Genomic DNA, 12868 nt, shown 5'->3' on the forward strand with positions numbered 1-12868 from the left:
AGGCCGCCGGCGCGCCTGTTCTGTTCTGTAAACCCTCCTGGAATGAATGGGTGGGGTGGGGGAGGGGGAGCGGGCGGCTCGCATCTAAGTCACAGTGCAGCGCCTAAGGGCTAAGCGCTGCACATTACATGTGTGGCCTACCTCGGAGGCGCTGCACTGCTTGGGTGTCACGGTGGACAGGTGTGCAACGCCCCAGAGATGGCACTGCATCATAGGGTGTGGCGCCTGCGTGTCGGGCGCCACACAAAAAGATCAGGCACGTGAAGTAGTTTTAGGGCCAGTTCATTTCGTGAATTCATTGCGTCCGCACGTCAAAATTGTCCATTTTGCCCATGCCCAAGGCACCGAAGCGCAGTCCCCCTACATTCCCCCTAGATCCACGGGGTTTCTAACCATAGAGGCTGCACTCGCGGGTTTGGGCGTGGCAGAGACAGACGCCGCCGCTGCCGCCGCCGCCGTCGCCGTCTCCACGACGACCTAAACGGCAGCCCCCGCGGGATCCCAAGCAACGAAGTGGGGCTCGTGGGTTTCGTCCCCTTCGGCCGAGACAGACGAGTGAACGCGCCGCCTCGTCGACGCGGCGCCACCGCTGCCGCCCTCACCGCCTCTTCACTTCTCCGGCGGCTCCCGGGAGGTATGTTCGCGCCTCCTCCTCCCCAACCCTCCCCTCCTCTCTACTCGTAGGGCTGTACGCCATGGCCACGCCCTAGCTTCTTGTTCGGTTTCGCCGTGGTGGTGGTGATGCACGGCTGCGCTGTACAGGAGGTCCCCCTACATTCCCCTAGATCCACGGGGTTTCTAAGCATCGAGGCTGCACTCGCAGGTTTGGGCGGGGCAGAGACAGACGACGCCACCGCCGTTGCCGCCTCCACGACGACCTCAACGGCAGCCCCCCGGGCCCCCGCGGGATCCTAAGCAACGAAGTGGGTCTCGTGGGTTTCGTCCCCTTCGGCCGAGACAGACGAGTGAACGCGCCGCCTCGTCGACGCGGGGCCGCCGCTGCCGCCCTCGCCGCCTCTTCACTTGTCCGGCGGCTCCCGGGAGGTATGTTCGCGCCGCCTCCTCCCCAACCCTCCCCTCCTCTCTACTCGTAGGGCTGTATGCCATGGCCGCCGCCCCTAGCTTCTTGTTCTGTTTCGCCGCCGTGGTGGTGATGCACGGCTGCGCTGGCTTTTCTGCTCCTGCCCTCCGGTAGCTTCTTCTTTCTCACCGCCGCCCCTTTCCCTTCTCCTGACTTATTCTTGGATTTCTTGCCCCAGTCACCTACGATCTCGGGTTGGCTGCCTTCTCACCTACGATTCGGAAAATCCTTCCCAACTCACAGATTCTTTTTGTTGCTGAATGTGTGTGCCAACAGGCAGAGAAGGATACATCGGAGAAGGTTTTTGAAATTGCTAAGAAGCAGCTTGGACTTCACTGAAGTTTGCGGCAACATTAAGTTCTCTCACCTTGGAGCCGAATCACTATACATGGTAACTACTCGATATTTTTTTGCCGATGTCATGCTTGTCTGTTTTCAACCAAACAGTACCTAACCTAACCTGCCCAAATAGATCTAGGATCTAAATGAGTTGTGTTAAAAAATTGTATAAATTGTGGCAGCAATCTCATAGTTCCTTGATGTGTTTGATTATACCTGCTTACAATTTTTTGGATACATGTGAATGACTGTGAGCACATGGTTTCATGACAGTATGGAATATTAACTTGTTCTTTGACATGTATTGCAGGTTTTCTAGAGATCTGTAGATTTTTTTCGTCCAAGAAGCAGTGGCCCATTCTCTTGCTGGCAAGCTGGCCTTTTCTTGACATGGCTACCTTGTAAGCACCTCTGCTACTGGGTTTTAACACCCTAAATACTGTTGCCGGATACTATGGATTCCTGTAGCATAGCATGTGTTATGACACCCCTAAATACTCTTGATGGTGATGCACTGGAATTGCAGTGGCATGCATGCTTAAGGGATGCTACTTAAAAGATCATGATGTATCCCATGGGTTTTGTTAGTTTACATGGCACCTTGGTTCAGTTTCTGTCAACTGTTAGAATTCTGCTGTGTGGCAAGTTATTCCTCTAGAGATGTTCTTGGTAGTACTTATTTCCTTTGTTAGTGCGCCGCTAGAGTGTGAAGACCTTTATATGGGTGCTCTTAGTTTTACCTGCCAGTCAGCTCTATCTCGTGTAAGTTCAGCAAATCCACTTCTGCAAACATGTGCTCTGTTAGAAACTGTAGTTTCAGTACTGCAGTATGTACGTCCAGTGCTTCTGTTTATGCATAGGCAATTGGTATAACTCATGGAAACCAATACTTTGATGAATTTCTCGGCCTATGGATGGATTGTGGTTCATGTTCTGCTGTGGTGTTACTCAATATTGTCACATCGTGAGAACATGTGTTAAGATCAGTAGCATTTCCCTCATGTACATCACTTCTTTTACCTCTGTTTAATCATGCTTGCTTTAGATTGTCACTTGCTGATAGCATAGATTGTCAATTATGTGAAGTGTGGTATGTAGTTCCATTTCTCGGATCGACCAAGTTCTTTGTAGGAATAAATAGAGAAATTATTGCTTATTTTGGTAATTTATTCTACAAATTTCTGTGGTATGCCTGGTTCTGCTGAGAACTTCCTGATAGAAACACTTTATTGATTGCTTGCTGATAGCATAGATTGTCAATTATGTGAAGTGTGGTATGTAGTTCCATTTCTCGGATCGACCAAGTTCTTTGTAGGAATAAATAGAGAAATTATTGCTTATTTTGGTAATTTATTCTACAAATTTCTGTGGTATGCCTGGTTCTGCTGAGAACTTCCCGATAGAAAGGTTAGAGAATGCATTTCTTATAGTTTAATTAGGTGACTTTGTAAGTTATGTTATAGTGTGGAACTGTTTCAGATGCAGTAGATAAAGGACTCCACCACAAATCTGGCATCAGATTTGTCACCATGGCAAATGGAACATATTTTATGGCAATTTATGTTTGCTGAGGATGGCAAGTTTAGTTGGTAAGCATGGCAAATCTGCCTCAGTTCTTTTTTTTTTGCCAGGAGATTGCCGTGCTTGTAAACTAAATTTGCCATCCTCGCGCCAACTAAATTTGCCATAAAAATGTTCGATTTGCCATGCTTAAAAATCTGACGTCAGATTTTTAACATTACCGTAGATAAATGCGTTTAAGCTTGTCATAATTTGATTGTTAGGGTTATACAGCCAGGGGAAGTGCTGATTGGTGACTTGGTTTTTCCTTATGTTTATATATATATTCCTCTTCTTTCTTGAACTGCTATGTTATTCAAGCTGCTAGGCTTAAGGATTGTTTATATAGTAGCACCAAAGTGATGATGAGCGTCTTCAGAAACTAAGTAGATATATAGCAAGTTACTAGGTTGTTTTAAACTACCCTGTTAAATTAGTTTTGTACATCTACTGTGTTGTTTAATGGGAATAACTACGACAAAATGTTATGTTTTGATATTGAATTTTACCGCTCTTGACTTTATTATTGCGAATTTGCTCATATAGTCATTGTGGCAGGACAATGTGTCGCATACCCACTGTGGCGAATGGAGCACCAGGATGCATGTGTTTCGATGAATATCGCACTGGCCAAGTACGGTGTGTTAATGGATGTAGAGAATTGGATGACTACTTGAAATATCGGGCTTTTGTGGCCCTGCCTCCTTGTCAAAATCCGAGGACTGGTACTATACTTCTTCCTGGTGAACTTAACAACAAAAAGCTAGTCTCTACTGATGCTGGTAAGAAGTTTGTCCGGTCCATATTTCAAGGCGTCTGGTGTGTTGTGGATGATGGAAAATACTTCAGAGGCACCATTACTGAAGCCAACATCTATGTCAGTAGGGATGGCAGTGCCAAGTTTCACAATTTGGAGATCACAGATGAAGGTAATCATGCTCAGCGAGTTGCTAGGCGAAGAAGAAATTACACTGAAGTTTGCACTATTGCGAAAACCAAGTTTGCTCAAGCAGCTGCTTCTCTTGGGTACACAGATCCCAATGACATTCCATCAGACATACGTCTTCTGTTCCATAGGGTTATGAACGACAAGGCCCTCTACAACATAGGGTTATACCACATCCATATTTCTCTGGTCCCTATAGGAGTTGGTATGCTGGCATTCTTTAAAATTGATGATCATCTACTGACCACTATTCCTAAGGCCACGAGAGATACAATTTTGGATAACCTGTATGCAGAGTGCCCAGAGATTTTTGGAAAGGATCAAAATCATGTCCTAAACTGGGTGAATGAAGCTCGGATGAATACTCTGCTGAATGACATCTACTGCCACATTTTTGCTAATTATGTTGCTGATGAGGGCAACATCTGTAAGAAGCAAGACATTAGACCACATGATCTCAAACTGAAGCGAGGGACCATTGAGTACAAGATACTGGTTAAGAGAACTGAAGTTGCACTGTTTTTGGATTTCTTGAGAAATCGAACAGCACACCGTATGCAAAGCTGGATACTGGTGCAGAACGAGTACACCCCAGAAGACGCAGATCTTGTTTGTCTGCTGAAATTCCGTGATTTTTTGGTTAAGGTGCAGTGGCTGTTGTGGCGATTCAACATGCTAGACAGGGTCAACTTCTCGGCTATATTTGTCTGACATTGTCCCCAATTCTGCACTTCCTCTGAGTTCCGTCTGACAGTCCTTCACTGATCGGCAATATCAAAGTGAGAGATCAGGCTGTACTTGTCCCCAATTCTGCACTTCCTCTGAGTTCCTGTCTGACAGTCCTTCACTGATCGGCAATATCAAAGTGAGAGATCAGGCTGTATCTTCTATCAGAGAAGGGACTGATACAGTGGCCTTTCTGAATTTCCGGAGGAAGCTTACCGCTCATCACATGAACTGTTCTGACACCTGGTGAAAGTCTTATTGTAGTCTCATTAGCTATGTCTAAAACCTAGTTTTACCGTAGTCTCAATAGTAATGGTTCAGTTCCAGAAAAATGTTATGGCTTGCTTGAAAGCGCAGTCTCATTTGATGTATCTGAATTTCTACCTTAAGAGTCAGACAGTTTTTGAAACTTCTAATTCTCACGAATTGTGAAATTGTAAGACCTGTTCGTGTGTAAGGGCATGTACAATGGTGCTATCTTAAGAGTGCCACGTAGGATAAATGATGATGTGGAGGAGAGAGAACTCATAAGAAAAGGCTTGTCTTCTCTTATTTAAGAGAAGACAAGAGATGATCTCTTAGCACAATATGTCTCACCACATTTTTAGGAATGACTAGTTATTGAAGATAAAGCTAAGAGATGACCCATTGTAGACTCTTTTTTTTTGTCATATCTAAATTACATGCAAGACTTAAGATAAGACTACCTTATCAACCATTGTACATGCCCTAATAGTTACGTATGCTCAGATTATTGGTAGTATATCTCTATCAGCGTAGTAAACGTTCCATGTTAACATATTTAATCTCTCCATATTTTACTAACACTACTTGCAATGCCCTTCCCCGGATTGCTTTTATGATAAACTTAGGGCATATACAATAGTGCTATTTTAGGAGTGACACGTAGGATAATAGATGAATGGTGCTATCTTAGGAGTGACATGTAGGATAAATGATGAGGTGGAGGAGAGATAATTCGTGAGGAAAGACTTTTCTTCTCTTATTTAAGAGAAGACAAGAGATGATCTCTTAGCACAATATGTCTCATCACGTTTTTAGGAATAGCTAGTTATTGAAGATAAGACTAAAAAATGACCCATTGTAGACGCCTTTTTTTGTCATCTCTAAATTACATGCAAGACTTAAGATAAGACTATCTTATCAACCATTGTACATGCCCTTAGAGCATCTACTACACTGTCAGCATTTACAACCCTGGTTGCCTTATTTGGCCCTTATATGCCCACGTTCATTGTCAGTGACAGCACACATCCCATTTGTCCCTGTCCAGAATTGCACCCCCGAATATATACGCACCCAAATTGATACATAAACATGCACGCTGCGTTGATCAAACATGCGTTCGTTTGAGTTAGCGCGGACAAAAATGGAGGCCCTAGCGTCCGCGTCGACCCATTTCCGGTCCAAAATTGCGCCTGAAATGCGTCGGCGCGGACGCGCCGCGCGTCTCCTCGGTGGGTGGTGGTGGGTTGTTGTTGTTGCCTTGGTTCTGATTCTGGACTAAAAGTTGCATCAAGGTATTCTGCTGCTGTATCAACTGAGTGAGCTCCGGTGGGAAGGCAAATCCATTGTCACGTCTCAGAGGCATCTGATGGGTTTAGAAGGGGTGAGAAAACAGAATAAAATAGGGGTCTAAGAGAGATTCACTACCCATAATGCTCATGAGACAAACACAATCAATTTTTACTTCAATTAATAACACACAAGTCACACAAGAGCAGTCTAACCTATCACTACAAACTCGATCGTTGCAACTACTTGGAGGGAAAATACTACTAATTACAATGGTGGTCGTCTAGTAATTTTCATCAGAAGAAGACTCCATAATATCTGCTCCAGCTTCATCAACGTAGTCATCATCACTATCAGGGTCGGAGTCTGTGTTGTCGAGGATGATGTAGTCTCCTGGTTGGTTGTCCTTCTTTGGCGCCGGGTCTCCCATGAATACTCCTAGCTTCCTTGTCAGGTCGTGTAAGTGCATCTAGTGCCCCTCAGTGATTTTGGTGTTTTGAAGACTTATAGGTTAAGGGACCGATGCGTTTGTGAGTGTACACAGGTCTATAAGTTTATGAGGAGTTTGATAATTACAGAGAAAGTCCACCCCTAAAAATGAAGTTCTTCAAATGAAGACTTTCGATTTCTGAAGACTTTCTAAAGACTTTGAAAGTGAAGAAATTGGTGTGACCTTGAAGACTTGGAATTCATTCGAGGAACATGAAGCGTGAAGACTTTTGTTTTCGTAGTTTCATTTTCTCTTTCTTGAGTCATAGGAAACACCGTACTGTTAAAGGGGGTCGAGGGAATACTAAGGAAAAATTTCCATGTGATGCTCAACTCAAAATCCTACACCTACCAATCCCTTTAAGTGATGCCATTGGAAATCTCATACAGTTTAGTCAATTTCTTCAGTGACAGGGACAAAGTTCTTCTGGTTGCTGAGGAATTTGTTCTGACTGAGGAGTTAGGAATTTGCCAGTGCGGATTGCCTATACAGTGAGGAACATGATAGCACGAAGGAATTTGAGAGTCAAAATTTCGACCGTTGCTGTGCTATGCGCCAGCTGTCCCAAAATATCTACCCACCTAACGGTCATATCATTGAAGGACATTTATGTCTTATCATGTTGGGCTACTCCCTAGGCTATAAATAGCCGCCCCCTACAACCACTAGCTGGTTGGCTGCTCCAAGAGAAACTGACACTTGTCATTTGAGAGCATCCCATCCTCCGAGGACTTTGAGCGAAAATCATCAAGTGAGGAAAACCCAAACCCCAAACACCTTCAAACCCAAAGTGATTGAGCATCACTGAAGAGATTGATCCTGCGTGGATCCGACGCTTGTTGCCTTGGAAGACTGTGCTTCTTCCAGACGGTTAGGCGTCATGGTGTAGAGCATCCCAGAGAAATTGTGGATCGCCGAGTGACCTAGTCTGTGAAGGTTTGGAAGTCACCTGAAGACTTACCACGAGTGATTGGGCGAGGTCTGTGTGACTTAGCTCAAGGAGAATACGGTGAGGACTGTGTGTCCGGGACTGTGTGTCCTCAGGTTTAAATACCTAGCCGCTCCAACCAGATGTACAACTGAGACAACAGTTGAAACTGGTCTACCAAATCATTGTGTTCACCAAGCTTACCGGTTCTATTTCCTCAACTCTTTCATTTCCTCATTTTAGTTGTTGTGTGCTTGTTCATATCTGTTTGAAGACTTTGACTGAAGACTTTCTCAATTTCCTCAGTCTGTCCGTCTTCATCCTGTGTTATCCTGTGTTTACGCTTTATGTACTCTGTGCTTGTCTTCATTTCATCATGATAACTATTCTTGTGTTCTGTTATGTTTACTTTTGAGTACTTATTCCGCTGCAAATAGTTCTTCGCTAAGGAATTTCCTCACCAGCAAATTCCTCAGTCAAGAATTCATAAAAATCGCCTATTCACCCCCCTCTAGTCGATATAACGCACTTTCAGTTGGTATCAGAGCAAGGTACTCCCTTGTTCTGTGTGATTTTGGTTTAACCGCCTGGAGTTTTAGTTTTGTCGACCGCATGTATGAAGAAAGTGACATGCCCCATCTTTGACGGTCATGATTATCCCAAGTGGAAGGCCATGATGAGGAAGCGCCTCATGGCAATGAACAATGAGCTGTGGACCATCATCGAGATTGGTCTTACTGATCTGTGCAAGATGGCGGAAGCTGATGACATTCGCAAGTACACTCTTCTCAACCTTATGGCGAAGGACGTCATCTGCTCCTGTCTGTGTCAAAATCAGTTCAGGAACATCATGCATCTCAACCATGCAAAGCTTATCTGGGACCGACTCTTTGAGGTCTATGAAGGTCATCGAACCCGTCATGATCCTTGGTTTGAGGATTTCAAGGAACTCTCAATGCGATGACATTCGAACCAGAATCATCATCTTCTACTCCATGCCTTATGGCAAAAAGTGCTAAGGTAACTGAATGCTACCTATCCGAGTCCAGTGATGATGAATCTGGAGATGAATTTGAACCCAGCTATGTCAAACTTGCTTCCCTTGCCACTAAACAACAAAGAGCTTTGGAACAAGTTCAATACATTCTAAATAAGAGCGATGATATGTTGGGTGAAGAAATGGATCAGTCAGCTTTGGCTGAAAGTCTTCAGAGACTTTAGTCCAAGTTTGACACCCTTCAAGGTCATCATAACACTCTCTTATCTGATCACGAGAAGCTTTCTTATGAATTTCTTCAAAGAAAGCAAGATCTTGAGAAGCTAAGAGTGAGTTATGAAGATCTTCAGAAGGAGCGCGATTCTCAACAAATCAACGCTACTCAGGAAGAATTTGTTCTTCCATGTTTGAAGTGCATTGAACGTGAATCTGCTAATTCTTTACCTGAATGTTCAAATGCTTCTAATGCTACAAATTCTTCATCTGTCTCTTCTATCACTAATTCCTCATCTGAGGACATTGCTAGTATCACTAATGATGCAGGGCTGAAGGAATTGTACATGACAGGCATGTACAAAAGTCTCAAAGGGCATCCGACTCTTTGTGACGTGCTTAAAAAGCAGATCCTCAACAGGAACCCTAGAAAAGAGGGTATTGCCTTTGAGAGGAAACTCAATGCAGATGGAACATATTGGAAGCCTAAGAAGTACCCCAAAACCTCATGGGTTGCTGCAAAGGGACCTCCAGTTGATCCATCCAATTTATCTGGCTTTACATGTGAATCTCCTCATTCTTCTGATGAGTCATTTGACTCCAACTATAAACTGTTCAAAAACCAGAATGGTGAAGTATTTGCTAGATATGTTGGCACTAACTGCAGGAACAGTTCCCCTATGAAGAAAATCTGGGTTCCCAAAAGGTGCCTTGAAAGTCTTCAGGTGAATTTCCTCATGACACCACCTGTGAAGAATAGGAACTCCAGATCAAATTCTTCATATGGACCAAATTCTTCATATGGATCTAAGTCCTCATACAGACCAAATTCCTCACGTGGATCAAATTTCTCAAAAGGATCAAAATCCTCATATGATCATCATCGTGCTAACCCCTCTGTTTCGTAGGGAAGAGCTAAGGGCTATGAATATGAGCATTCTTCTTCTAACCATTATGTTCATAAGTCCTCGAAGAATTTCTCTGCTTATTCAAATGCTTATCCTAACTCCTCTTATGTGAAACGAAGTGGACTGGCTTCTATGCCACTGTCGGTGTCAAAACCGGCGGATCTCGAGTAGGGGGTCCCGAACTGTGCGTCTAGGCGGATGGTAACATGAGACAAGGGACACGATGTTTTTACCCAGGTTCGGGCCCTCTCGATGGAGGTAAAACCCTACTCCTGCTTGATTAATATTGATGATATGGGTAGTACAAGAGTAGATCTACCACGAGATCAGAGAGGCTAAACCCTAGAAGCTAGCCTATGGTATGATTGTTGTTCGTCCTACGGACTAAAACCCTCTGGTTTATATAGGCACCGAAGAGGGTTAGGGTTACACAGAGTCGGTTACAATGGTAGGAGATCTACATATCCGTATTGCCAAGCTTGCCTTCCACGCCAAGGAAAGTCCCATCCGGACACGGGACGAAGTCTTCAATCTTGTATCTTCATAGTCCAGGAGTCCGGCCAAAGGTGATAGTTCGGCTATCCGGACACCCCCTAATCCTGGACTCCCTCAGTAGCCCCTGAACCAGGCTTCAATGATGACGAGTCCGGCGCGCATATTGTCTTCGGCATTGCAAGGCGGGTTCCTCCTCCGAATACTTCATAGAAGATTTTGAACACAAGGATAGTGTCCGGCTCTGCAAAATAAGTTCCACATACCACCGTAGAGAGAATAATATTTACACAAATTCAATCTGCTGACGTATTCCGTGGCATGACACCACACCACGGCCAAGCCTTTATTTGAATCGTTTTTACTGTCCCACCTCAGCGCGTTTAGCGAGGCGGTTTCCTTGGCACGTCTTGTCAAAGCAGAGATCGTGTCCCCTTATTCCGGGATTCTCATCAATACGGGCATGGGTAACCCAACCGCGCCATTGATTACGGTGCTTGGGGGATAAGCGAGTTTTACCAGGCTGGTGGGGACGCATAGCTTCGTCCTTCCATATAAGGGGATAAGGATCCACTTTTTCACACAAGCCTTCTTCCTCCTTTGCTCATCCATTTCCGTGCACTCGAGCTCTAGCGCCCAAGTCCGCACATCTCGCCTCAACTTTCCCCAGCCATGTTCGGAGCGGGAGGCAAGTGGTTGGTCTCCTCCGTCACGGAGGGGCACATCAAAAGGCTGCGGAAGGCCGGATACTTGTCCAGCGACATCGCACATCAGCTCCCCGACAAGGGGCAGCTTATCCCCACCCCCAGGCCCCATGAGAGGGTGGTGTTCCTCACCCACTTCCTCCGCGGACTAGGTTTTCCACTTCACCCATTTGTCCGGGGGCTCATGTTCTACTACGGCCTGGATTTCCATGATCTGGCCCCGAATTTCATCCTCAACATCTCGGCGTTCATCGTCGTGTGCGAGGCCTTCCTCTGCATCCAGCCCCACTTCGGCTTATGGCTGAAGACCTTCAATGTCAAGCCGAAGGTAGTGGGCGGCCGCCAGGTGGAGTGTGGAGGTGCCATGGTGGGCAAGATGGCCAACGTCCTATGGCTCGAGGGCTCCTTCATGGAGACCATAAAGGGGTGGCAATCGGGGTGGTTCTACATCACCGAGCCGCGTGACCCTAAATGGGCAGCGGCCCCCGAATTTCGATCTGGCTTCCCTACATGGCTCACCTCTTGGAAAGAGACGGGCCTGACATGGGGTAATTCGGAAGAGCTGACCGGACTCCAAACCTGCGTCCAAAACCTGGTGAACAAGAAGCTCAAGCTTGTCAACATAGTCCAGGTCATGCTCATCCGCCGGATCCTCCCATGCCAACAACGGGCCTTCAACTTGTGGGAATTTGATCCGGCACAGCACCAAACCTTGAGCAGGCTCTTCGACACTACGTACGAAGATGCCTGGAAGGTTCTGTTCAAGGGCACCGAGGCTCCCGCATCCGCTACCGAAGATCGCGGATTCAACTCGCAGCGTCAAGCCAGCGAGGTAAGCTATTTTACCCTTTACAGGATACTTGTTTTTCATAGTTTGACTCTATGCGGGATCTAAACTCCCTTACCTTTGACAGGCCTGGCAAAAGACGTCCGGGCAGGTTAACTATCCGGCTCCCTTGCCAGAAGACCCAGCGGACGCCCGATTAACGCGGCTGCTGGTTCCGGCACCTCACGTGGTGCCGGAGAAGAAGGCCAAGAAGAAGGCCACGGGAACTTGAAGGAGTTCCCGGCGCCAGGTGTTGTTGGACTCATCGTCCGATGACTCTGAGGCGGACTCCTCCCGCGAAGACGAGGAGGAGGAAAAAGAGGCCTCTCCCCCAGCGGGGGGAGAGAAGAAAAGGAAGGCCGCCCCAACCGGGGAGGCCGGAGGGTCCAAGAAGGGAAGGACCCTTCCTCCGGACTACTCCACCAACGCCGACGATGGCGAAGAGGAGTGGCCACCGAGGGCTAAGCCCCTGGCAAAATCGTAAGTGTCCGGATACCAGAATAACTCATGGCGTCTCATTTGTCGCACAGGATCTCCTAACGCCGAATATAACCCTGCAGCCCACCCAAGGACGGGCTCGACGCTTCAACGAGCGGCTCCCTGGATTCATCAGACATGAATAGCACCTCACTTCCGGCTGCCTCCTCCCCTCGCGCCGCGGATGACACCGAGGTGGGGTCCCAAAAGGGGCCCAGCCAGGAGGAGGTGGTCCAGGAGGCGCCGCAAGGCAACCTCCCGGACTCCAGGCGCAAGGGGGATAAAACCCCAAAGGGCTCTAAGTCCGGCCCTGGGCCGGACTTCGCACCGGAACCTTCAGTGGTTCCGGAGTCCGGCAGGCGGCCCCTTCATGAGAAGGATAAGACTACAACACCGGTGACCTCCGTCCAACCGAAGGCACCGGATAATTTACTGGAGGCGCTTAACAGCGCCTCCATCAATGAGGGGCACCACACTGTTATGAGTGTGGTGATCCAGAAAGTTCAGTCCGCCAAGAGCGGGCTGACTGAAGCCTGTGCCAGCCTTCTAACAGGCTTTGAGGAATGTATTTAAGATATGTAAAAATATTACCGCATAGACAGTAGCCCATGATGCTCAGTTTGCTGTTCGGAAAGAAAAGCTGAA

General features: G+C 46.7%; 1 protein-coding gene across 4 annotated transcripts; it reads left to right on the forward strand.

The window, feature by feature from the left end:
• The first annotated feature begins 367 nt into the window (after positions 1-367).
• LOC123044503 (uncharacterized) lies at positions 368-5078 on the forward strand. 4 transcript variants are annotated; one of them, XM_044467244.1, is made up of 6 exons: positions 368-634; positions 824-1044; positions 1358-1472; positions 1731-1821; positions 2900-3009; positions 3539-5078. In XM_044467244.1, exons 5-6 carry the CDS (start codon positions 2957-2959, stop codon positions 4635-4637), a joined length of 1152 nt encoding a protein of 383 aa, XP_044323179.1. In that variant the 5' UTR covers positions 368-634; positions 824-1044; positions 1358-1472; positions 1731-1821; positions 2900-2956; the 3' UTR covers positions 4638-5078. The 4 variants fall into 4 exon arrangements, with proteins under 4 accessions (XP_044323179.1, XP_044323182.1, XP_044323181.1 ...); XM_044467247.1 differs by lacking the exon at positions 2900-3009; XM_044467246.1 differs by lacking the exon at positions 824-1044.
• Positions 5079-12868: the final 7790 nt, after the last annotated feature.

Source organism: Triticum aestivum, chromosome 2B (genome assembly GCF_018294505.1).
Source record: "Triticum aestivum cultivar Chinese Spring chromosome 2B, IWGSC CS RefSeq v2.1, whole genome shotgun sequence".
Lineage (NCBI taxonomy): Eukaryota > Viridiplantae > Streptophyta > Magnoliopsida > Poales > Poaceae > Triticum > Triticum aestivum.